This window comes from Thunnus thynnus, chromosome 9 (assembly GCF_963924715.1).
Source record: "Thunnus thynnus chromosome 9, fThuThy2.1, whole genome shotgun sequence".
Lineage (NCBI taxonomy): Eukaryota > Metazoa > Chordata > Actinopteri > Scombriformes > Scombridae > Thunnus > Thunnus thynnus.
Genome location: NC_089525.1, coordinates 16,716,599 through 16,742,938, shown reverse-complemented (window position 1 = coordinate 16,742,938; position 26,340 = coordinate 16,716,599). Strand labels below are relative to the sequence as shown.

Here is a 26,340-nt window from a genome sequence, read left to right as displayed (position 1 = left end):
AATTCAGAAAATAAGACTAAAGGGAAATAAGATACAGTATAGCCAGTTATGCTTGTTTCAGCACCACGGACAGATACCTTTAGATATTGAGGGCTGGTTACACAAAGAAGACGTGTCACATTGTTATACTCACTTAAACTAGTCCTCCTTTTGTCCTTACACTGGTCTAATGTGAGTTAGACAACTTAACCAAAGTCAAGTATTACTCATTTTAGAGCTAAAAAGCTTTGCCTCCCATTCTAAAATTAAATGAGAACTACGAGCTGCAGTGTTTCTACCATTTAATGAGACTTGCTGATAACGGAGAAAAATAAATCAAAAAACAGGAAGTGAAATATTTTTGAAGGAGCGCACAGATCATTTTTATTACTAATGTCGATTCCCATTAATGCAGTTTCTGGGTAAAATGTCCTCGTCACCAAAAATTCTTTCATAGGGCCCATTTTTTCCACTTGAAAACATCTGGTTGAAGCATAAATTGGATCACAGTTGATTGGAGTGACACACATTAACTGACAGTTTTCTGAAATTAACCAATTAGATGTGAAGAGTATTTGTCAGTAGTCATAATGAGTATGTATCTTTCTGAAACTAGACCACCAAAATTAACTTATCACTGAACATAAGCAGAGTGTATTGACAACAATAAAAAGTGAAAAATACATGTTTCACATATAGAACGTTGATTAACAGGTCCATGTCTCGGGGGAAATAAGAAAAAAGTTTAACATTTGCTGGCGTAATTTACAAAGTAGATAATGAGAAGGGATTTTTTTTTCCCTAATAAACAAATAATTTATCTTCAACAACCAGACAGCACTTTGAAAATTCGGACACAATGAATTGTTTCAGCCAGACAGACATTTAAGAATTCAACAAACAAGCAGAAAATTAGTAAATTGTGATGAGGAATTGAACAGCTCCTACCTCTACAGAAGCCTCCAAATCTTCAAAGGGATCAGCAAAGTCTGATGGACTTTTCCTCAGAGTTTGGTCAGCAGGCAGAGTGTTGTCATTGTAAGATGTCACGAACTTAAAGTCACTGGTTCTAGATCCTGTTGTCAAGTAGGCGTCATAATTATAAGTGCTGCGTAAGGTTCCTGTGCCGTCAACATCTGCGTAATTAGGAGGAAGATAAGCGCTGGGGATGGCAACTGCTCCATCAAACAACAGTCTGGGCTTCCTCCTGCGACAAAACCTCACACCCAGGATAATGATAATGAAGGTCAGAAAAAAGGTGGAAACGGACACCAGCGCGATGATCAGATAAGAGGTCAGTTTGGAATTCTTCTCATCATAAGAAATATCCTTCAGTTCTGGGACCTCAGCCAAGTTATCAGAAATGAGTAAATACATGGAACAGGTGGCAGAGAGAGAGGGCTGTCCATTATCTTTCACTGCCACAATGAGGTTCTGTTTCATGCTGTCAGATTCAGAAATGTCTCGCTGTGTCCTGATCTCTCCGCTGTGGAGACCAATACTGAAAAGTCCCGGATCAGTGGATTTGACTATATGATAGGACAGCCAGGCGTTCTGGCCGGAGTCTGCGTCCACCGCTATCACTTTGGATACCAGAGAGCCTCCATGTGCAGCTTTGGGGACCAGCTCGGTCATGAAGGAGTTGCCCTCCGGGGCGGGGTACAGTATCTGAGGAGAGTTGTCATTCACATCCGATATGAACAAACTGACGGTCACGTTGCTGCTGAGCGGAGGAGAACCGTTGTCTCTGGCCATCACGTGGACTTTAAAACTCCTGAACTGTTCATAATCAAACGACCTCACAGTGTGGATCACCCCCGTGTCTCCGTTAACAGATACATAGGAGGACACCTGGGCTCCGTTCACCTCACCAGGTAAGAGAGAATAAATCACTGTACCGTTTTGTCTCCAGTCGGGGTCTCGAGCAGTAACGGAACATAGAGTGGAGCCAGGTTTGTTATTTTCAGTCACATATGCGCTGTAGGACTGTTCCTCAAACACAGGTGGGTTGTCGTTGATGTCTGCTACAGATAACTGAACAGTTTTAGAGGAGGACAGAGGTGGAGAGCCCTCGTCAGTGGCAGTGATTGTAATGTTGTAATCAGACACTAGTTCACGGTCCAGTTGTCCTGTAGTTACCAGAGAATAGTAGTTTTTAATAGAAGGAACCAACTTAAAAGGGACATTTTGCTGAATGGAGCAGCGGACCTGTCCGTTATTCTCAGAGTCTCTGTCCTGCACGTTAATGATGCCCACTTCTGTACCAGGTGAAACATTCTCAGGTATGGGATTAGACAATGATTTCAGATATATCACTGGAGCATTGTCATTTACATCCGTAACATCTATTATAACTTTGGCGTATGAGGTTAGCCCTAAACCATCTTTAGCTTGTACTCTCATTTCGAAAGAACTACTGTCTTCAAAATCAATCACGTCAGTTACTCTAATTGTTCCCGTTTTAGGATCAATTGAGAAAATATTTACATCGTTATCAGATACGTGGCCAAAGTGATATGTCACATCTCCATTTACTCCTTCATCTGCGTCAGTAGCACTGACATTAATTACTGTGGTATCTGGAGGAGAGTTTTCCGGCAGACTGGCTTTATAAACGGCCTGGCTAAACACTGGGGCGTTATCATTAGCATCCAGTACAGTGACGTGTATGACTACTGTACCAGATCTCTGAGGAGACCCACCATCTAAAGCTGTGAGAAGCAAATTAATCTCTTTTTGTTTCTCTCGATCAAGTTTGTTTTCCAGTACGAGCTCAACCTTGTTGCTGTCAACTGATAGGATAAAATGGTCGTTCTTTTCTAAGTTGTACCTTTGAACAGCATTTTGACCTACATCTGCGTCATGTGCCTCCTCGATTGAGAAGCGATTATCCTTTTCAGCTGACTCCCTTATTTCCATTTCAATCAAATTTTCTCGAAATTTTGGCGAGTTGTCGTTTACATCTTGAATATGAAGAGTTACGCGATGAAGCTCCAAAGGATTTTCTAACACCAGGTCCACTTTTACAACACAGGAAGGTTTCTTGCTACAAAGGCTTTCTCTGTCAATAATTTCCGATGTGATCAAATCTCCGGTATTCAGATTGATGTCACAGTACCGTTTACGAGTCCCTTCAAAATCAACACGGGCCTTTCGTGAAGATAAAGTCCTCAGATCGAGAACCAGATCTTTGGCTATATTTCCAATAACAGAATCACGTTTCATCTCTTCTGGAATAGAGTAACTCAGGTCTCCATAAACGAGGTGCAGCGTTACATAGAAGGAAACAAAGCAGAAGATTGTACGAAGCACTGAAAATCCTTTGTCTCCCATCCTGACACAAAGCGTTTCCTCAGCTTGTTAAATTCACCGTCCAGTGCGAAACAACAAATATATCCGAAAAGAGCCAATAAATTAACACTTCACACCAGTGTATACGATGAAGTATGATCAAGGGTTTAACCGATTCACGAGAAAAACTGCAACTGCAATTTATGCAGCAGTCGTGGGTGGAGTGTTGTGTGTATATTTTCTGTCAGGCAACAGCGACGCCGTGAGTCGCTTTTTATTTTCACACCAGTATGCAAGAAAATGTCTTTAACAGAGTCCAAAACCACACTTAGGTAATATTTGCCGACGCTGATATAAAATATCCACACCAAGATTAAAAAGGCAACACTTGCAATTACATTATTGTTGTTGTTAATATTATTCTTAATATTATCAATAATGAGCAAAGCTCCTTAGGCTTATTAGCCTTAGTAAGACATGACTGAAGGAAAATAAAAATATACAGTACGACATACAATTGCACATGTGCCGGAGAAGTGTTTCAGCACCATGGACAGATACCATCAGACATTGAGGGGCTGGCTGCACAAACAGGAGAAATTTTACATTGCCCTACTGACTAAAGCTAGTCTAAGATTTGTCCTTTGGCTACTTTGAGAGTTTCACCTGTTGATAAGTCACAAAAATAAAGCAAACGAAGATGTCAGTGTTTATATAGGCTGCAGTAACTGTTAAATCCTATTAAATGTTTGCTATTCTCAAACCCGCAGTTTCTTTTTAAAATTTCCTTATAGCTATACATTCTTTCAGAAGACCATTTTCCCCTTAAAAAATAACTGTTGGACCCAATTCCATAGTCACATTTGCTTGCATTTTACCAAGTAACGAATTAGTCCGATTTTGGACACTTTACAACTGACACCAAAAGACGTAGATATAATCAACAATTCTTTGTCAGAGGTCAAAGTAAATGTTTATCTTTATAAAACAAGACCCCTGAAATAACCCAGTCTACAATAAGTTAACATCGTGTTTTCACGAGAGCAAAAGTAGAAGACACGTTTCACAAGTATAAATGAAATAGTGAGTTAATTGGTCGTGGAGATAAACAGGCAAAAATACTTAAAGAATTGCTGACGTACTTTAAAAAAGAGAGAGTGACAATGGGACCGAAAACGCACCTTCATTAATAAAACATTTCACTTCAACAACCATAAGCCACTTTTCTATTTCGTTAACACAGATAACTAATAGAACCAGACAGACACTGGACAATTCAACAAAGACGCAAGAAATGATATCTGTAATAAAGAGTGTTTTGAACGGTTCCTACCTCTACAGAGGCCTCCAAATCTTCGAACGGATCAGCAAAATCTGATGGGCTTTTCCTCAGAGTCTGGTCAGCAGGCAGAGTGTTGTCATTGTATGAACTGACGAACTTAAAGTCACTGGTTCTAGACCCTGTTGTCAAGTAGGCGTCATAATTATAAGTGCTGCGTAAAGTTCCTGTGCCGTCAACATCTGCATAATTAGGAGGGAGATAAGCGCTGGGGATGGCAACCGCTCCATCAAACAACAGTCTGGGCTTTCTCCTGCGACAAAACCTCACACCCAGGATGATGATAATGAAGGTCAGAAAAAAGGTGGACACAGACACCAGCGCGATGATCAGATAAGAGGTCAGTTTGGAATTCTTCTCATCATAAGAAATATCCTTCAGTTCTGGGACCTCAGCCAAATTATCTGAAATAAGTAAATACATGGAACAGGTGGCAGAGAGAGAGGGCTGTCCGTTATCTTTCACTGCCACAATGAGGTTCTGTTTCATGCTGTCAGATTCAGAAATGTCCCGCTGTGTCCTGATCTCTCCGCTGTGGAGACCAATACTGAAAAGTCCCGGATCAGTGGACTTGACTATATGATAGGACAGCCAGGCGTTCTGTCCGGAGTCCGCGTCCACCGCTATCACTTTGGATACCAGAGAGCCTCCGTGTGCAGCTTTGGGGACCAGCTCGGTCATGAAGGAGTTGCCCTCCGGGGCGGGGTACAGTATCTGAGGAGAGTTGTCATTCACATCCGATATGAACACACTGACGGTCACGTTGCTGCTGAGCGGAGGAGAACCGTTGTCTCTGGCCATCACGTGAACTTTAAAACTCCTGAACTGTTCATAATCAAACAACCTCACAGCGTGAATCACCCCCGTGTCTCCGTTAACAGATACATAGGAGGACACCTGGGCTCCGTTCACCTCACCAGGTAACAGAGAATAAATCACTGTACCGTTTTGTCTCCAGTCGGGGTCTCGAGCAGTAACGGAACATAGAGTGGAGCCAGGTTTGTTATTTTCAGTCACATATGCGCTGTAGGACTGTTCCTCAAACACAGGTGGGTTGTCGTTGATGTCTGCTACAGAAAACTGAACAGTTTTAGAGGAGGACAGAGGTGGAGAGCCCTCGTCAGTGGCGGTGATTGTAATGTTGTAATCAGACACTAGTTCACGGTCCAGTTGTCCTGTAGTCACCAGAGAATAGTAGTTTTTAATAGAAGGAACCAACTTAAAGGGGGCGCCTTGCTGAATGGAGCAGCGGACCTGTCCGTTGTTCTCAGAGTCTCTGTCCTGCACGTTAATGATGCCCACCTCTGTACCAGGTGACACATTCTCAGGTATGGGGTTAGTCAGTGATTTCAGATATATCACTGGAGCATTGTCATTTACATCCGTAACATCTATTATAACTTTGGCGTATGAGGTTAGCCCTAAACCATCTTTAGCTTCCACTCTCATTTCAAAAGAACTACTGTCTTCAAAATCAATCACACCAGTAACTCTAATTTCTCCCGTTGTAGGGTCAATAGAAAATACATTTACATCATCGTCTGACACATGGCCAAAGTCATATGTCACATCTCCATTCACTCCTTCATCTGCGTCAGTAGCACTGACACGAATCACTGTGGTATCTGGAGGAGAGTTTTCCGGCAGAATGGCTTTATAAACGGCCTGGCTAAACACTGGGGCGTTATCATTAGCATCCAATACAGTGACGTGTATGACTACAGTTCCTGATCTCTGAGGAGAGCCACCATCTAAAGCTGTGAGAAGCAAATTAATCTCTTTTTGCTTTTCTCGATCAAGTTTATTCTCCAGCACGAGTTCAACCTTGTTGCTGTCAACGGCGAGAATAAAGTTGTCGTTCTGCTGTAGGTTGTACCTTTGAACAGCATTTTGACCTATATCTGCGTCATGGGCCTCCTCGATTGAGAAGCGGTTACCCTTTTCAGCTGACTCCCATATTTCCATTTCAATCAAATTTTTCTTGAATTTCGGCGAGTTATCATTTACATCTTGAATGTGAAGAGTTATGCGATGAAGTTCCAAAGGATTTTCTAACACTAGGTCCACTTTGACAATGCAGGAAGGTTTCTTGCTACAAAGGCTTTCTCTGTCAATTCTTCCCGATGTGATCAAATCTCCGGTATTCAGATTAATGTCACAGTACCGTTTACGAGTCCCTTCAAAATCAACACGGGCCTTTCGTGAAGATAAAGTCCTCAGGTCGAGACTCAGATCTTTGGCTATATTTCCAATAACAGAGTCGCGTTTCATCTCTTCTGGAATAGAATAACTCAGGTCTCCATAAACGAGGTGCAGCGTTACAATAATGGAAGCAAAGCAGAAGATTGTACCAAGCGCTGAAAATCCTTTGTCTCCCATCCTGACACAAAGCGCTTCCTCAGCTTGTTAAATTCACTGTCCAGTGCGAAACAACAAATATACCCGAAAAGAGACAATAAATCAACACTCCACACCAGCGTATACGATGAAATATAATCAAGGGTTTAACCGATTCACGAGAAGAACTGCGACTGCAATTTATGCAGCAGTAGTGGGTGGAGTGCGTGTGTGTATATTTTCTGTCAGCCAACAGCGACGCCGTGAGTCGCTTATTATTTTCACACTGGTATGCAAGGCAATGTTCTGCACAAACTCTAAAACCACACTAAAGTAATATTTACTGACCCTCGTGCGCACTTCATGTTGAAATATAGCCTACTACATTGCAATTGATAAGGCTGAGAGAAAAATGGCAGAGCTGATTAAATATGACTAGTGCAGGTTTTCTCTCATGTTATACTGTTCTATCACACAGAGAGAAATGTAATTATCCAAAAAGCACAACATAATTTGTTCTGAACAAGTTAAGATCCAGAATCATCGCTGCAGTTCAACAGGGACGAAAGCTCAGAATTACTGACAGATACAGCATCTCACTATTGAATGAGGGATGTAACCTCATGTCATGATACAACAATATCAATACACAAGTGCATGTGTGGCATTTTCAATCGGCATTAGTAGTAGTACAACAAATGTCATTAAGCCTATTCAAATTCAGAAAATAAGACTAAAGGGAAATAAGATACAGTGTAGCCAGTTATGCTTGTTTCAGCACTACGGACAGATACCTTTAGATATTGAGGGCTGGTTGCACATAGAAGACATGTGTCACATTGTTATACTCACTTAAACTAGTCCTCCTTTTGTCCTTACACTGGTCTAATGTGAGTTAGACAGCTTAACCAAAGTCAAGTATTACTCATTTTAGAGCTAAAAAGCTTTGCCTCCCATTCTTAAATTAAATGAGAACTACGAGTTGCAGTGTTTCTACCATTTAATGAGACTTGCTGATAACGGAGAAAAATAAATAAAAAAACAGGAAGTGAAATATTTTTGAAGGAGCGCACAGATCATTTTTATTACTAATGTCGATTCCCATTAATGCAGTTTCTGGGTAAAATGTCCTTGTCACCAAAATTCTTTCTTAGGGCCCATGTTTTCCGCTTGAAAACATCTGGTTTAAGCATAAATTGGATCACAGTTGATTGGAGTCACACACGTTAACTGACAGTTTTCTGAAATTAACCAATTAGATGTGAAGAGTATTTGTCAGTAGTCATAATGAGTATGTATCTTTCTGAAACTAGACCACCAAAATTAACTTATCACTGAACATAAGCAGAGTGTATTGACAACAATAAAAAGTGAAAAATACATGTTTCACATGTAGAACGTTGATTAACAGGTCCATGTCTTGGGGGAAATAAGAAAAAAGTTTAACATTTGCTGGCGTAATTTACAAAGTAGATAATGAGAAGGGATTTTTTTTCCCTAATAAACAACGAATTTATCTTCAACAACCAGACAGCACTTTGAAAATTCGGACACATTAAATTGTTTCAGCCAGACAGACATTTAAGAATTCAACAAACAAGCAGAAAATTAGTAAGTTGTGATGAGGAATTTCACAGCTCCTACCTCTACAGAAGCCTCCAAATCTTCAAAGGGATCAGCAAAGTCTGATGGACTTTTCCTCAGAGTTTGGTCAGCAGGCAGAGTGTTGTCATTGTAAGATGTCACGAACTTAAAGTCACTGGTTCTAGATCCTGTTGTCAAGTAGGCGTCATAATTATAAGTGCTGCGTAAAGTTCCTGCGCCGTCAACATCTGCGTAATTAGGAGGAAGATAAGCGCTGGGGATGGCAACTGCTCCATCAAACAACAATCTGGGCTTTCTCCTGCGACAAAACCTCACACCCAGGATGATGATGATGAATGTTAGAAAAAAGGTGGACACAGACACCAGCGCGATGATCAGATAAGAGGTCAGTTTGGAATTCTTCTCATCATAAGAAATATCCTTCAGTTCTGGGACCTCAGCCAAGTTATCAGAAATAAGTAAATACATGGAACAGGTGGCAGAGAGAGAGGGCTGTCCGTTATCTTTCACTGACACAATAAGGTTCTGTTTCATGCTGTCAGATTCAGAAATGTCCCGCTGTGTCCTGATCTCTCCGCTATGGACACCAATATTGAAAAGTCCCGGATCAGTGGATTTGACTATATGATAGGACAGCCAGGCGTTCTGTCCGGAGTCCGCGTCCACCGCTATCACTTTGGACACCAGAGAGCCTCCGTGTGCAGCTTTGGGGACCAGCTCGGTCATGAAGGAGTTGCCCTCCGGGGCGGGGTACAGTATCTGAGGAGAGTTGTCATTCACATCAGATATGAACACACTGACGGTCACGTTGCTGCTGAGCGGAGGAGAACCGTTGTCTCTGGCCATCACGTGCACTTTAAAACTCCTGAACTGTTCATAATCAAACGACCTCACAGCGTGGATCACACCCGTGTCCCCGTTAACAGATACATAGGAGGACACCGGGGCTCCGTTCACCTCACCAGGTAACAGAGAATAAATCACTGTACCGTTTTGTCTCCAGTCGGGGTCTCGAGCACTAACGGAACATAAAGTGGAGCCAGGTTTGTTATTTTCAGTCACATATGCGCTATAGGACTGTTCCTCAAACACAGGTGGGTTGTCGTTGATGTCTGCTACAGATAACTGAACAGTTTTAGAGGAGGACAGAGGTGGAGAGCCCTCGTCAGTGGCAGTGATTGTAATGTTGTAATCAGACACTAGTTCACGGTCCAGTTGTCCTGTAGTCACCAGAGAATAGTAGTTTTTAATAGAAGGAACCAACTTAAAGGGGGCGCCTTGCTGAATGGAGCAGCGGACCTGTCCGTTATTCTCAGAGTCTCTGTCCTGCACGTTAATGATGCCCACCTCTGTACCAGGTGACACATTCTCAGGTATGGGATCAGTCAATGATTTCAGATATATCAGTGGAGCATTGTCATTTACATCCATAAAATCTATCATAAATTGGGCGTATGAGGTTAGCCCCAAACCATCTTTAGCTTGTACTCTTATCTCAAAAGAACTGCTGTCTTCATAATCAATTTCACCAGTTACTCTAATATCTCCCGTTTTAGGATCAATTGAGAAAACATTTACATCGTCATCAGATATGTGGCCAAAGTGATATGTCACATCTCCATTCACTCCTTCATCTGCATCAGTAGCACTCACTGTGAGCACTATGGTATCGAGAGGAGAGTTTTCAGGCAGACTGGCTTTATAAACGGCCTGGCTAAACACTGGGGCGTTATCATTAGCATCCAGTACAGTGACGTGTATGACTACCGTTCCTGATCTCTGAGGATGGCCACCATCTAAAGCTGTGAGAAGCAAATTTATCTCTCTTTGCTTTTCTCGATCAAGTTTATTCTCCAGTACGAGTTCAACCTTTTTGTTGTCAACAGCAAGAATAAAGTTGTCGTTCTGCTGTAGGTTGTACCTTTGAACAGCATTTTGACCTATATCTGCGTCATGGGCCTCCTCGATAGAGAAGCGGTTACCCTTTTCAGCGGACTCCCATATTTCCATTTCAATCAAATTATCCCTAAATTTGGGCGAATTGTCATTTACATCTTGAATATGAAGAGTTATGCGATGAAGTTCCAAAGGATTTTCTAACACTAGGTCTACTTTTAAAGCACACGAGGGTTTCTTGCTACAAAGGCTTTCTCTGTCAATTCTTTCCGATATAATCAAATCTCCGGTATTCAGATTAATGTCACAGTACCGTTTACGAGTCCCTTCAAAATCAACACGGGCCTTTCGTGAAGATAAACTCCTCATGTCGAGACCCAGATCTTTGGCTATATTTCCAGTAACAGAATTGCGTTTCATCTCTTCTGGTATAGAATAACTCAGGTCTCCATAAACGAGGTGCAGCGTTACAAAGAAGGAAACAAAGCAGAAGATCGGACGAAGCACTGAAAATCCTTTGTCTCCCATCCTGACAGAACGCACCCCCTCAGCTTGTAGAATTTACTGCGCAGTGCGAAACATTAAATATGTCCAAAAAGAGTCAATGCATCAACACTCTACACCAGTGTATACGATGAAATATAATCAAGGGTTTGACCGATTCAGCAGAAAAACTGCAACTATTTCTCACGCAGCAGTAGTGGGTGGAGTAGTGTGTGTATATTTTCTGTCAGGCAACAGCGACGCCGTGAGTCGCTTTTTATTTTCACACTGGTATGTAACAAAGCATTTTTCACAGAGTACAAAACCACATTAATGTAATATTTGCCGATGCTGATATAAAATGTCCACACCAAGTTTAAAAAAAAAGCAACAATTGCGATTATATTATTGTTGTTGATAATATTATTCTTAATATTATCATTAATGAGAAAATCTCACTGGGCTTATTAGCTTCAGTAAGACATGACTGAAGGGAAAAAAAACATACACTACAACATACAATTGAACATGTGCCGGAGAAGTGTTTCAGCACCACGGACAGATACCATCAGTCATTGAAGGGCTGGTTGCACAGAGAAATTTTACATTGCTCTACTGATTAGGACCAGTCTAAGATTTGTCCTTTAACTCGTCTAATTTGAGTTTCACCTGTTGATAAGTCACAAAAATAAAGCGAACAAGTACGTCAATATTTGGATAGGCTGCAGTAACCGTTAAATCCTATTAAATGTGTTTGCTATTCTCACAACCGCAGATTCTTCGTAAAAATCCTTATAATTATACATTCTTTCATAATACCTTTTTTTCCCCTTGAAAACAATTGTTTGACCAGCCTGGTCGCCAGAATGAAACGTTGGCATTGTACGTTTCTGCAAACCACAGAAACGTTGAGTATCTACGTTTCAACACGTGTAATACGTAGCATATTAACATTTCAACAAAACGTATCATCCCAACATTTCTACAAAACGTATCATCTCAACATTTCCAAAATACGTATCATCTCAACATTTTTCAAGTGACGTAGTTCACATGCGATCTATATGAGCTGACTTTGGAAGAGGGGTCGGTGGGCGGTTAGGAAGTTTCTTGGCAGAAAGTTTAAAGTTGGAAATCAGCAGAGAGCACGGTTCGAGACCAACTCGGAACCAATGCCCGCTTCCCGTTTCAACCGACAAAAGCGGGTGGGTGTTTTTAGCGAGACGTCAGGACATTTGCAGCCGTTTTTCTGGCGAGAAAACCGGGTGTTTTTAGTGAGACATCGGGACATTTGCAGCCGTTTTTATTTTATTCTTTATTTAATTTTAACCCAAACCATGATCTTTCCCTAACCCTAACCAAGTGGTCTTTGTGCCTAAACCTAACCATACCTTAACCACAGCGTTGTTATACCATAAAACATCATTATTCAACGGGTAGAAATGTTAACATGATACGTTTATAGAAATGTTGATATGAAGTAGATATAATCAACAATTCTTTGTCAGAAGTCAAAATAAATGTTTATCTTTATAAAGCAAGACCCCTGAAATAACACAGTCTACAATAAGTAAACACTGTGTTTTTACATGAGCAAAAGTAGAAAAGACACGTTTCACAAGTATAAATGAAATGGTGAGTTCAATGGTCGCGGAGATAAACAGGAAAAAATACTTAAATATTTGCTGAGGTGTTTTACAAATGAGATAGTGACAATTGGAACGAAAATGCACCTTCATTAAGATAACATTACACTTCAACAACCATAAAACACTTTTCTATTTCGTTAACATAGATAACTACTGGAAGAAGGACAACTCAAAAAAGACGCAAGAAATGATATCTGTTATAAGGAGTGTTTGAATGGTTCCTACCTCTACAGAAGCCTCCAAATCTTCGAACGGATCAGCAAAGTCTGACGGACTTTTCCTCAGAGTCTGGTCAGCAGGCAGAGTATTGTCATTGTAAGATGTCACGAACTTAAAGTCACTGGTTCTGGACCCTGTTGTCAAGTAGGCGTCATAATTATAAGTGCTGCGTAAAGTTCCAGTGCCGTCAACATCTGCGTAATTAGGAGGGAGATAAGCGCTGGGGATGGCAACTGCTCCATCAAACAACAATCTGGGCTTTCTCCTGCGACAAAACCTCACACCCAGGATGATGATAATGAAGGTCAGAAAAAACGTGGAAACAGACACCAGCGCGATGATCAGATAAGAGGTCAGTTTAGAATTCTTCTCATCATAAGAAATATCCTTCAGTTCTGGGACCTCAGCCAAGTTATCAGAAATAAGTAAATACATGGAACAGGTGGCAGAGAGAGAGGGCTGTCCGTTATCTTTCACTGCCACAATAAGGTTCTGTTTCATGCTGTCAGATTCAGAAATGTCCCGCTGTGTCCTGATCTCTCCGCTATGGAGACCAATACTGAAAAGTCCCGGATCAGTGGATTTGACTATATGATAGGACAGCCAGGCGTTCTGTCCGGAATCCGCGTCCACCGCTATCACTTTGGACACCAGAGAACCTCCATGTGCAGCTTTGGGGACCAGCTCGGTCATGAAGGAGTTGCCCTCCGGGGCGGGGTACAGTATCTGAGGAGAGTTGTCATTCACATCCGATATGAACACACTGACGGTCACGTTGCTGCTGAGCGGAGGAGAACCGTTGTCTCTGGCCATCACGTGCACTTTAAAACTCCTGAACTGTTCATAATCAAACGACCTCACAGCGTGGATCACCCCCGTGTCTCCGTTAACAGATACATAGGAGGACACCGGGGCTCCGTTCACCTCACCGGGTAACAGAGAATAAATCACTGTACCGTTTTGTCTCCAGTCGGAGTCTCGGGCAGTAACGGAACATAAAGTGGAGCCAGGTTTGTTATTTTCAGTCACATATGCGCTGTAGGACTGTTCCTCAAACACAGGTGGGTTGTCGTTGATGTCTGCTACAGATAACTGAACAGTTTTAGAGGAGGACAGAGGTGGAGAGCCCTCGTCTGTGGCAGTGATTGTAATGTTGTAATCAGACACTAGTTCACGGTCCAGTTGTCCTGTAGTCACCAGAGAATAGTAGTTTTTAATAGAAGGAACCAACTTAAAAGGGACATTTTGCTGAATGGAGCAGCGGACCTGTCCATTGTTCTCAGAGTCTCTGTCCTGCACGTTAATGATGCCCACCTCTGTACCAGGTGACACATTCTCAGGTATGGGATTAGACAGTGATTTCAGATATATCACTGGAGCATTGTCATTTACATCCGTAACATCTATTATAACTTTGGCGTATGAGGTTAACCCTAAACCATCTTTAGCTTCCACTCTCATTTCAAAAGAACTACTGTCTTCAAAATCAATCACACCAGTAACTCTAATTTCTCCCGTTGTAGGGTCAATAGAAAATACATTTACATCATCGTCTGACACATGGCCAAAGTCATATGTCACATCTCCATTCACTCCTTCATCTGCGTCAGTAGCACTGACACGAATCACTGTGGTACCTGGAGGAGAGTTTTCAGGCAGACTGGCTTTGTAAACGGCCTGGCTAAACACTGGGGCGTTATCATTAGCATCGAGTACAGTGACGTGTATGACTACTGTACCTGATCTCTGAGGAGAGCCACCATCTAAAGCTGTGAGAAGCAAATTCAGCTCATTTTGTTTCTCTCGATCAAGTGTATTTTCTAGCACGAGTTCAACCTTGTTGCTGTCAACGGCGAGAATAAAGTTGTCGTTCTGCTGTAGGTTGTACCTTTGAACAGCATTTTGACCTACATCTGCGTCATGGGCCTCCTCGATTGAGAACCGGTTGCCTTTGTCTGCTGACTCTCTTATTTCCATTTCAATCAAATTTTTCTTGAATTTCGGCGCGTTGTCATTTACATCTTGAATATGAAGAGTTACACGATGAAGCTCCAAAGGATTTTCTAACACCAGATCTACATTAAACACACACGAGGGTCTCTTGCTGCAAAGGCTTTCTCTATCAATTCTTTCCGATATAATCAAATCTCCGGTACTTAGATTAATGTCACAGTACCGTTTACGAGTCCCTTCAAAATCAACACGCGCCTTTCGTGAAGATAAAGTCCTCAGGTCGAGACCGAGATCTTTGGCTATATTTCCAATGACTGAGTCACGTTTCATCTCTTCTGGAATAGAATAACTCAGGTCTCCATAAACGAGGTGCAGCGATACAAAGAAGGAACCAAAGCAGAAGATTGGGCCTAGCGCTGAAAATCCTTTGTCTCCCATCCTCGTAAAAACACGTTTACGGCTTGAACAAATTAATGTCCAGATTAAAAAAAATCCAATTCCAAAAAACAGTCAGTAATCCAATATTTCGTAAAAGCAAACACGACGAATAGTAGTCATGGAATGAAGTGATTCTTGTGAGAAATTACAACTGTAATGCAGTAACAGTGGGTGGAGATGTCTGTGATGGTTTTGTGCTAGCCCACAGCGGCACCATGAGTCGCTTTTCATTCCTTACACCTGCATGCAAGCAATACTGAACTAACCCTGCCTTATCCACCTTTCACGCGAACTGTGTGCCACTTGTAAAATACAAATCTAATGGATAATGTTCAAAGATAAATGAGTAGCGTATTCAATGTGAAAAAAATTATGTTTATTGACATTACGTCTAAAGTGTATTTACTTGCAGATAAAAACCTGAATATCTGATAAAAACACAAAAAAATAATAATTTGTACTGATAAAGCATGATTCGGCACCATGGATAAACTACAGCCGCTCCTTATACAGTCAGGATCTGATAGAACGTGCCATTGGTTTGGCGATATGTTACAGCTATAAAGTCTTGACCATATGGATGAAATCAACTCACACACAGAATGCTTTAAAATATGTGTTACTAAAATTTTTTATTAGGAAGATGCGTTTAAAATAAAATACTGCATGTGTATGCCTTTAGATATACCTGATTTTAAGATGATCTTACAGTGTTTAACAAAATATTCAAGAGTAATACTATCACTGAGGGGACATTAAAATATTTACATAATTATTATCATTACTACTATAGTAGTAGTATTATTAAAAATGATGAATGAATGATCCAGAAGTCATGGCTAAAAGAGAGAAAAATTGTTCCCAGTTGCACTTGTTTCAGCACCACGGACAGAGACAACAGGAGGCTCATATTGAATGGCTTTTTCTACCAAAAAAAAAAAGACTTGTCTCCTGGGTTACCATTTTGTTTCCAGTCATAAGACAGCAGGAACAACCACACAGATCTGTGAGTACTAGATAGAAATGAACTGTTTAAGCACCATGGAAAGCGTCACTTATTGACCAAACATTTCCTCTTGTCTGTCCATGCAGTCCTCATAAACATCAGTTGAGTCAATTGGTAAATACATGGATGTGGAACTAAATGCATGGTCATGTATATACAATTAAAAAGTAAAAGTGAAGATTTACCTTAAAGTCATTGAACATTGCAAGTGAACAGTATCACTTAAAATTAGCTTAAAAACAAGATAGTAAACACTCTAAACATGATAAAAATCTAATCTATTCAAATGCATTATTAAGGCATTTACTCCAAACTTTTTCTCTATACGGATTGCAGGTAAATTTCCTGTATGTCAAAAAAAAAACTCATTATGTTGTTTGCCGCTGGTTCTGGAAACCATGGTCTGAAGCATTCCCAATTAGCTGTGAGTCTCCAAGCTGTAAACAAACACCATCTGTTTTGCTTTTCAGCTGTTAGTCACTTGATATTTTAGTTTCAGTGGAACAAGCTGGCCAGCAGCTCCTCCATCTCCTCACACCTATGCCTCCACTCAGCTGCCCGACCGATCCCTCAGGCTGTGCCAAACCGGAGAGCTGGATTACATTGCTGTCTGCTCCAGTGCCTGAGTCAGAAAGTTTCAAATTCTCCACTTGATAGCTTCTTTATAGCAACTGTAAATCCTAAACTCTAATGTGTCCCAGGTAACAGTGTGTGTCGCAGTAACTCTGTACCACTATGATTGTCTCCTCTTCTCCATTCTTTTCTTTTTCACTTCCAAATGGTAAATGTCACAGTTCAGCACTTCTGCCAAAACTGCTGCAAGGGTCATCTTAGTTGTTCACTCTTTCAGCATCAACAAACTTCACTCCAGCAATATCATACTGGTCATTAAGTTACCTTGTCATCACAGAAATAATGCCGACATATAACACTTTCAAGATAGAGTGCCTGTGTGATAAAATATGAAATGATTTTCAATTTGTCAACATCCTGGTGTTTGTTCTTATGAAATGTACATTTCTACTAAGCTGTCACATAAAAGATGATTCAACTTAACTTACTCACCCACACAATAGTTCTGAAAGATGAGCAGACACAGCTTCTTCAGGTATCCACAAGCAGGGGTTGTCTTTCAGGAATTACAGAAACCTAAGGAGAGAATACAAGACCATCAAAGTTAGTGTACAATCAGCACTTTCTACTGATGCAGAGTTTGGTATGAATCGACCCTTATCCTTTCCAGCTACCTTAAAACATACAGCATGCTGCATTGTTTTTGTATTTTAAAATGATATTTTCAAATTCAACATTATTATTATTGTCAACATTATTCAATTTGTGTAAACACACACTTTCCCAATATAATTGTACTAAAGTGCTTTTAAAAATGCCCAGTTAGTCATTGACGAGTGGAAGTATTGCTAATGTAAAAATAAACTTCAAAATGTTACACTATATATACATATATATATATATATATATATATATATAAAATGTCAGTTGAGCCTAATACACAAACTTTACAAGACAACAATTTCTAATTGTACCTCACCATGCTGTCAGGGTGAAATATTTATCCATATTGGCATAAGTGTTTAACGCACCTCTTCGATTTTCAAAATCACTGACAAAAGTTGCTCCTGTTCCCTCTGCAGATGAAGAAAAGAAAAGAAAACAATCACTAAAAACATTGGTAAGAATGAATTAATAAAGTAATTTACATTGTAGAGGCAAACCCTAACACTTTTCATGATTTATTTTGGTATCACGTCCGTGTATACCTGTGTGAAATGTCTGATGTAGGTTGCTTGACCAGAACTTAGCTGATGAATAAATTCAACATATAAGTGTAAACAGTGCGCAGGAGGTGATTTTTTGTTCTGATCTATTGCTACGCACCTGGTGTGCAAAGACCACTTTTTCTCCAAATATGTCCATATATGTCAAAGATTAAATATGCCCACAAAAGCTTCTGCAATTCGAGTGGATAAAACTTGGCAAAGTCCTAAAATAGAGGCAGATATGTAAAGTAACCTAGCCCAGCATCCTGGGCTAAAGACAGGGTTAGCCCACTATGGAATGCACCAAGATTAGCTTTCTTAGGGCTCACACTGCACTTGGCCCAGGGCTGAAAGCATTCTTAGAACCCTCTTCACCCCAGGCTAAGAAAGCTTTCACACTGGCACAATCCTGGTATATTCCAAAGTGGGCTAACCCTGACTCTACTGTAGAGCTGGCTGGCCCTTCTCCAGGGCAGGATTAGTCCCGAATTGCGGGGCTATCCCATGAAAATCTACTAAACACGGAGCTAAAAGTTGCCAGTGTGAAACGGGCTACAGTAAACAGTGGAGTAGTCACGCGTCATTCTAGAATGTAAACATTAGTTGTGTGTTCCAACAAACATTTTACCCAGAGCTGGTAGAAGTGCAGTGTGTATCGTATAGCCCTGGGCTTAGGTTAACAATGTGTGTGTGTGTGTGTGTGTGTGTGTGTGTGTGTGTCTAAATGATCCCACGGTCAACTAATGATAATGATAGCTAATGATAGCCCTGGGCTAAGAATATTCAGCGTGAAAAGCCCTTTAGCCCGGGGCTAGCAGCTCCCTTAGCCTGGGGCTAAGAAGGTTCTGTAATGCTTTTAGCCCTGGGCTAAGTGTAGTGTGAAAAGCCCTAGACTAGCATTATGTCTTTTGGGGGTTTACCATGTTCTGTGCCCAGCTGTGTTCTGTGAAAAACTGAAGCAGACAATTGCACTAGCTAACTCTAATAAATAAATAAAGTAAATATAAAATAATGTTACTTGCTTGGTTACATGGTTGAGTCCAATAACTTTACTATCTAACCAGTTAGCATTTGAAAAACGAGACAACAACAAAGCAGATAATGTCTGTTAAATGATGCTTTAGAGCTAACTAGCCGTGTTTGTTGTCATGTTTGTTTGCTATGGTGAACTCCTTTAACTTACCAATAATTTCATGTCGCTGAAATTAAGTTTGTTGTCCTGAACAACTGGGGCGGTCTTTCCCATCGTTTCAGCTACATTGCGGGACTTTCACATTCAACATTTAAACGATGTTTAAAAGATAATTGAAAAGAAGAGGCCAGCAACGCCAGACAGAGTTAGCATAGCATCACACTCAGCTAATTCAAATGAAGAGGACTCATTTGCGTGACCGCCTCTTTTTCTTCTTCTACAGTATGTTTAACGGCATCGGCCATCTTCCGGAGTCATCGTTTGCGTGACGGACCCATGGACGGACCAGAGCGTAACCTTAATTACTTCCGCATCCACCAAAACAAATTTGAATATTTGAATATCAATTTGAGTATTTAGTTCATCAAGTGCCACCACTGTTATATTTAGGATTTAGATTAAGACTGAACATTTATATTTATATTTACAATTTAGATTAAACATTTACATGTAGGATACAATGTTAGATTTATTATTTAGGATTTAAATGGATTTAAATGTAACATTTACTATCATGTTAAGCACTTTGAACTGCTTTTGTATGAAATGGAAGCACAAATAATCCATAATTTGGATTTTTATATAAATGGACTCCATTGCCCCATACAAGTCTAAGGTTGAATTCTTCAGGAACATTAGCTGTTTGTTTTATTTACTGAATATTGCTGTTTCCCTGCATCATCATATTGTCTGAAACCTTGTCAAAGGAAGATAGGTGTATATTGACTATCAATAGCCATTCCTGGTTTTAATCAAACACAGCTAAAATCCAGAAGGCCCCAGTCTTGAATGAAATAATCACTGAAACTTTGTGTCTCCATATTAGTTGATTTGCCAAAAGTGTTGAGAAGAATGGCATTGAAAGGGTTAACCTGCCAGGGAAGGAGAGAGGAGTGGCCTAGAGTTGGCTGAGCAGCCCATAAAAAAGGATGGGCTTCATGTGAGAATCCCTTCACTGACCTTCAGCAGCAGAACACCGAGTTCCCTTTTTTGGCCTCAGTGAATATTATTATATTATAGAATATTATTATTATTATTATTATTATTATTATTATTATTATTATTATTATTATTATTATTATTATAACAGCCATTGTCAACTGTCACAGTCATCTGTCAACTAACAGTCAACCATTTTCAATGCTCAAACCTAACAATAAACTATCAATTACACACTCTATGGATTTATCCTCACCTAGAAACCTGTGCAACAATCCTACTCAGTCCTCAGTATTTTACTAAAATCCCTTAATACAGTTGATCTTTCTGTTGTTGACAAAGATTATCTTCTGTGGGTTTGGTTAGAATGAGAGCGAGAAACTTCTGAGTCTGAATTCATGTCTGTAATGCCTGAAAAAATAGCCTATGCCAATGCACTGTAAGGCTCTCTTACCTTAGATTAACACTTAATTCAAATAAAAGACAACATACATACATTACATATTTCATGACCCAATTCAATATTGAAAGTGTGACAAAATTCAAATATCTTGGTTTGATTGGAAGTTTATGCTTTTCTCTGAGTTGTAGAAAGATGCTTATTGAAAATGATCTGCTCTAAATTACATGGATATCATTCATTAACATGATGCTGTCTGAACTCTGAGGCTCATTGATTCAGTTTATCATTCAGTATTTCAGATAGTTACACCAGTTACAACCGTACCTTGTATATGGTCAACTGGCCTTCACTGAGAGACATAGTAATCACTTTATATACAAAGCTCCTGTTTAAAAATTGCCACCAAAATTGCACTGCACACCAACACTATGAAATTTATCATCCTGCCAGACAACCCACTTTCAGAAGAGCAACACTTAAATTTAAGGGCATTTTTATACTTAGTTATATTTATCTATTTCACTTTTTAGGATCCCCATTAGTATCAATGCAGAGTGTTTTATTTTAAAACATTTTTAAATATCTAAAACTCTGAGTTTTTAAGTATATAGTGTCAGTTATGCTGAAGCCAATTCCAAAGATTGCACAACAGAGCAACATTACTTACTCATGTGTAAATGTCATTCTTATGACTGCCATTCAAACCCAATGTAGCATGTACATCATTTCAGCACCAAAGCAAACACATTCTTGACTCCATCACTCATAATCATCCAGTATGTACTCTTGTTTTAATGTTTTTCAGGACTTAAATGGTGGTTGACAGCTGTCATATCATAATAGTGCAAAAAATAAGTACAACAGCTCAGTTGGACTGTTAACTGACCAGCAGTAGTAGTACATTCAGGGCACTTCGTTCTCTCCTGGCAAGCTTTAACATCTTCACACTATAAACTGGTACCCAGGTTTTGATGAGTTTTGATGATGCCTCAGACTTCAGTATCTGAAAATCTGACAATAATGGTTTCAAAATGTGAAGTTTGGTGGAATGGCTGGTCATGACTCTTCAAATACACTATGTAACTTTGACACCCACCATTCCTTGGGTATCCAATAAACATGGAGACTCAGGAAGAATGTCGAACAGAGGTTTTGTCCCATTATCTCAGATCCATTTTGCCCTATGAATGGTTGTTTTCCTCATATAGTCAACTACTTGATCTGGAGGCCAGATCATTTTCAGCCATACTACTATATTCACAGCCCTTTCAGAAGGCACATCTGATGAGTTCTCTCTCTCTCTCTTTTCTTTTGGAACATCAACCATCCTGGAACTGTTCTGCTTCCCTGGCTGTCGGTGCCATTTACAGAGGTTTTCTATCTGGTTCCTCCCTCCTCATGCGCTGCGCCTCTGGTCTCTCCCTTTCTTGTGTGAATGATGTCTTTATCTCTCTCTTTCTCCCTTGTGCATGTGGTTTCTTGCTCTCCTTCCTCTGTGTTTTTCTGCATTGTGTGATGTGAGCTTGTGTGTATGTGTAGTCTGTCCTCTTTCCAGGTCTCCATGGTGATGGAGGTCACAGGGCTCAGGTCTTACCTGTTTTTGGCAGCATCGGGAAGTTGTTCAACATCCTCCTGATCAGATTCTTCATATATGTTATCAATCTATCTATAATTTTGTCATCCTGTTTGTCCATGCTGTATTTCTGTAATGTTGCTTTCTTGATCTGTTCTGTACACACAACATCTACTGCATATTTGCCCACTCTGGGAGAGGGATCCCTCCTCTGTGGCTCTTCCTGAGGTTTCTTCCATTTTTTCCCTAGAGGGTTTTTTTACGGAGATTTTCATTGATCAAATTGAGGATCTAAGGATAGAGGATGCTGTATTGCTGTTCAGATTGTAAAGCCCCTGAGGTAAATTTGTGATTTGTGATATTGGGTTATTTTGGGCACAGGGGAGAACTCACAACACAGAGACTGGCAAGACAAGACTGATGTTTGGCTAAATGTCTTCTTCAGCAGTCTCTGGCCTGCATGGTCTATTTCTCTGCTTCCTATGATTTCTAAGGCATTCCTCCAGAAAACCAGTTGAGGGGCATTGGCTCTGACCTTCACAATACCGTGCTTGCTTAAAATAGGTCCCAAGCAAATTCACAAGATCACTGTTGGGGCTAATAAAACAGTATCATCTCACACAATTTTAATGCAAACCATTACGTCATAAAAAAATCAAGTGAAAAATCAAGTGAATTTTATGCATATAACCTCAAAATTACAAATGTGCCTCAAAGCACAACAGAGGAGGGATCCCTCTTCCAGACATGTAATAGATGTCAAGAAGACAGAAATAATAGTACTATTTCTGTCTACTCTAAAGGAGTACAAGGCTTATTGTAAAAAAAAAAAAAAAAAAAAAAAAAAACAACAACAAAAAAAAACTTATCTTGAGTCAGCCCAAAATAATTGAACCACAACTAATCCATTCCATAAAATAACAACTTAGAGATGATGCAAATCAGACTAATTCAAGTTTGGCTTGAGATGCAACTAGGTGACATACAGTCAGTTGTTAGTTTAATAAATCAGCCCTACAATAAATCCTACCTTCTTAAAGGTTTCTATCAAAGCTGTTACAGGGAGTGTTTATAGTCATTTTTGATGCTGCAATCGGAAAATTCTGCATTTCAGTCCAGTTGATAAAGTGTACCACTGGTTTAAACTTACGGTGAAGCTACAACTGAAAACTAGCCTGACCAACACTAGACCAGTCTGGAGGGCTATGTTTTCATAACTCAAGTAAAACCTATTTAAATCTGCCTTTATGGACACAGTGAAAGAAAATTAAAGTTAATTAACTAAATAAATTTGATTGGCAACTATTTCAACTCTGCAAAAATGCAAAACATTTGATTCCTCAACATTTTCATTATCTCATCAATCATCATTATTATTATTATTATTATTATTATTTCAATAGTTATCATCAACTTTTAATTAACAAATAATTTCATTTATTTAATATTTGAAGTCATTTTACTGTTGCTATGAGTTTTTTTTATCCTCGAAGCTCTGTCCCACTCAACCTGAAACCCCTTGTCCCACTCAATCTAAAGTTATCAGATTGAGTGGGACAGTGCTTTATATGAATACTAACACACTAACACTAACACACTAACACTAATACATAAATATTATACTAACTATAATAACCAAATAATATATATAAACAATTAGCATATTTTAAAACATTGGCAGTATTAATATAGATTAAAAGCAAAAATTTTATTGTTGCATGACAATTGCATGAATGCCAGCCTTATCATTCTAACAGAGTGTTTCATTTGTCAGCAATCTTCCTATGAGGTTGACTCACTCAGGCAGTTTGCAAACTAACACCACACTCACTGCAGTGGCATTGAGCCAATCCAAATGACAATGATATTTTCCAGTAGACAATCAGCAAAAATGTCCCACTCAACCTGAAGTCCCCCTACTACTGGTGGATACTCAGCCACCATGCATCCTCTGAGGCCCTACTGTATCTAATTAGAATTCACACATTTTATGGATGAAATTATGACTATTACTACATTTACCTCGCTCCCCACCACTTTCTGTTGTAAGTGAGTTTGATTCTGAAATGAAGTGAAGACAGTTTTGTTATTCTGTCAGTTTGGCAAAATGTGCTGAGATACTTGAGCCAGGAGATGGCGCCTTTTGCTCACCACTCCTGCAAATAAAACAGGTGCAGCAGTTAGGGATAGATGGAAAAGCAACGTGCTGCCATGTAGGTTATCTTCAAGCAGTAAGGTTTTTGTAACATGGATCTCCAACAGTTTCGGGAAATATCTTACAATGTATAAACGCATGGACATCCTCTTCCAGTTCATTGTTTGCTTTATTTAACAGAAATAATTGATGCTGAAGCACCATCGTCACTAAGCAAGGGGGTATTCTACGTTCTGCACGCGCTGCATCATGGTACATGAAGTCCAACATCCGTTGTGTTATATTATCCATATGTTTCTCTGTGAGCGTTGAATGCAATGATGCTCAGCTTAGTGAGTCTTTTTAGGTTAGTCACGGGAGATGGCAAAGTCCCAAAGTCAGCTCTAAAACACAGAGCACAACCATAGACATGCAGTAAACTATCAAATGACCTCTGCGTTGTGACCGCAACGTGTCTGTCTTACGGCAAAGGCTGATACAATGGAAAGCAGTTATTGTTCAGGTGCATCTATCATTTCTTATCATTTCATGGAAAGACTACAGTTTGTGTGGTGGTAGCCTGCATTGTAAACTATCAAGGCATGTGTACATATGCCCTTTGTACTTAATGTGTAGCTTTTCATTGCCAGATCCTTCCGCAGCCTCGTTATAACTTACGACGCCGAAATAAATTAAATATTGGATCTTTATATGATGACATTATAGCCCACACTAACAAAAGCAACAGATAGATAGATAGATAGAAAGATAGATAGATAGATAGATAGAAAAACGATTTGGGGTTAAATCTCACTATTTGGAAAAAGTAAGTCATAATATATTATTTCATTTTCTAATTGTAACTTACCATAAGTATTTTTTATTTTTGTCATGCCAAACTTTTTATTCATTATTTCCTGCAATATTTTGGCATCTTGTACATTGGATCCAATGTAGGATTTAGCAGAAATTATTCAAAATGCAACTCTAAAGAGACTGACACCCAGCTTTATTTATTCATTTTTTTATTTCGTTAAATGAAAACTTAATAAAACACCAAATACCAAGACTAAATTTGCTCTTGAGTAGCCGATGAATTATTTACTTATATTTAGGCTACCCGTAAATGGCAATTAAGATCATTTGCATTAATTATGACAGGCTGAAATAAACTTGCTTAATTCTCAACTTCTGTCTCACGCTGTTTCATTAACTCCCTTGTACTCTCTCTCTCTCTCTCTCTCTCTCTCTCTCTTTCTCTCTCTCTCTCTCTCACACACACACACACACACACACACACACACACACACACACACACACACACACTGTGTCTATACAGTGTGACATCTAGCGCTGTTATTGCCACAGGCCAAAATTATCGTGCACATTAATCTCTCCATCTTAATCCTGGCTGCTCCCAAGTCACTCCATTTGCCTTCCTCAGCAGGATGAGGGTCTTGCTGAGTCACTGCAGCTGGCAACATCACCAGCTAACACACCCACTAAAACAAACACATACACACTTCGTTGCCATTGTACCGTGACTTGGCATACACTTAATTAGTTTCATCACATGTTCAAATATCCCTTTCACATGATTATAAAGACCATTTAGTTGTTTCTATTTCACTGTTTGGCCTTCCTTGGTTGTTTTAATCCATTGCATAAATGAAGTTATGGGGCTATGCACTGCACAATATAATGTAGTCTGTGTTTATGTTGTGCAAGTCTGATCTGGTTTACATTTGTCTCTGCGCACTGGACAGCTTATAAAGAGAGTGAGCAGAGTGGCCCACTGCTCTGCTTGCATCTCTCTGTTCACTCTGCCACAATATAAGTATCCATGTTCATCAGCCAGAGATTCACTGCTGTGCAGACCAAACACTGCAGGCTACTTTTCTGCACACGGAGCCAGTTTGCTTGTTTGTTAATTTGTTTGTATAACTCAAATGAGCCAAAATTCAGAAAGACCAGAACACATTTTGCGAATGCTCATGGGAATATGTAACTGCAGGGATTTTAAATGTGTGGGTGGTAGTAGTTTTTGTTAAAATGTTGTTCTTCCATGGTTCACCCATTCTTAACAGTAGTGTATCTAAAGGAGTCAGAGATGCTGTTTGTGT

The 26,340-nt window shown here is 39.8% G+C and overlaps 4 protein-coding genes and 1 long non-coding RNA gene across 6 annotated transcripts in view; all 5 read right to left on the bottom strand.

The window, feature by feature from the left end:
* LOC137189417 (protocadherin gamma-C5-like) overlaps positions 1-7,076 on the bottom strand; it is a 316,496-nt gene extending 309,420 nt beyond the window's left edge. The window contains exon 1 of one of the 2 annotated variants that reach the window (XM_067599254.1): positions 4,604-7,076. In XM_067599254.1, coding sequence (XP_067455355.1) covers positions 4,604-6,988 — 2,385 coding nt within the window. In that variant the 5' untranslated portion in view covers positions 6,989-7,076. The remainder of the gene's footprint in view (positions 1-4,603) is intronic. The other variant, XM_067599277.1, reaches the window with a different exon arrangement.
* Positions 404-3,531, bottom strand: LOC137188760 (protocadherin gamma-A12-like). Its single transcript, XM_067598361.1, has one exon. The coding sequence runs from the start codon at positions 3,310-3,312 to the stop codon at positions 892-894; it is 2,421 nt and encodes an 806-aa protein (XP_067454462.1). The 5' UTR covers positions 3,313-3,531; the 3' UTR covers positions 404-891.
* Positions 7,077-8,444: 1,368 nt separating the features above from the next.
* LOC137188759 (protocadherin gamma-A12-like) lies at positions 8,445-11,080 on the bottom strand. Its single transcript, XM_067598359.1, has one exon. The coding sequence runs from the start codon at positions 10,973-10,975 to the stop codon at positions 8,555-8,557; it is 2,421 nt and encodes an 806-aa protein (XP_067454460.1). The 5' UTR covers positions 10,976-11,080; the 3' UTR covers positions 8,445-8,554.
* A 1,649-nt stretch (positions 11,081-12,729) lies between these two features.
* Positions 12,730-15,336, bottom strand: LOC137188922 (protocadherin beta-15-like). The gene has a single exon (XM_067598508.1). The coding sequence runs from the start codon at positions 15,187-15,189 to the stop codon at positions 12,730-12,732; it is 2,460 nt and encodes an 819-aa protein (XP_067454609.1). The 5' UTR covers positions 15,190-15,336.
* A 321-nt stretch (positions 15,337-15,657) lies between these two features.
* On the bottom strand, positions 15,658-19,428 carry LOC137189427 (uncharacterized). Its single transcript, XR_010929635.1, has 4 exons — positions 19,160-19,428; positions 17,800-17,844; positions 17,261-17,344; positions 15,658-17,143 (listed from the first exon to the last, which is right to left on the bottom strand). It is a non-coding gene; the product is annotated as an uncharacterized lncRNA (long non-coding RNA).
* Positions 19,429-26,340: the final 6,912 nt, after the last annotated feature.

Bases quoted from the DNA above. Each gene is read 5' to 3' on its own strand.
- LOC137188759 (XM_067598359.1), bottom strand. From the start codon at position 10,975: ATGGGAGACAAAGGATTTTCAGTGCTTCGTCCGATCTTCTGCTTTGTT.
- LOC137188922 (XM_067598508.1), bottom strand. From the start codon at position 15,189: ATGGGAGACAAAGGATTTTCAGCGCTAGGCCCAATCTTCTGCTTTGGT.
- LOC137188760 (XM_067598361.1), bottom strand. From the start codon at position 3,312: ATGGGAGACAAAGGATTTTCAGTGCTTCGTACAATCTTCTGCTTTGTT.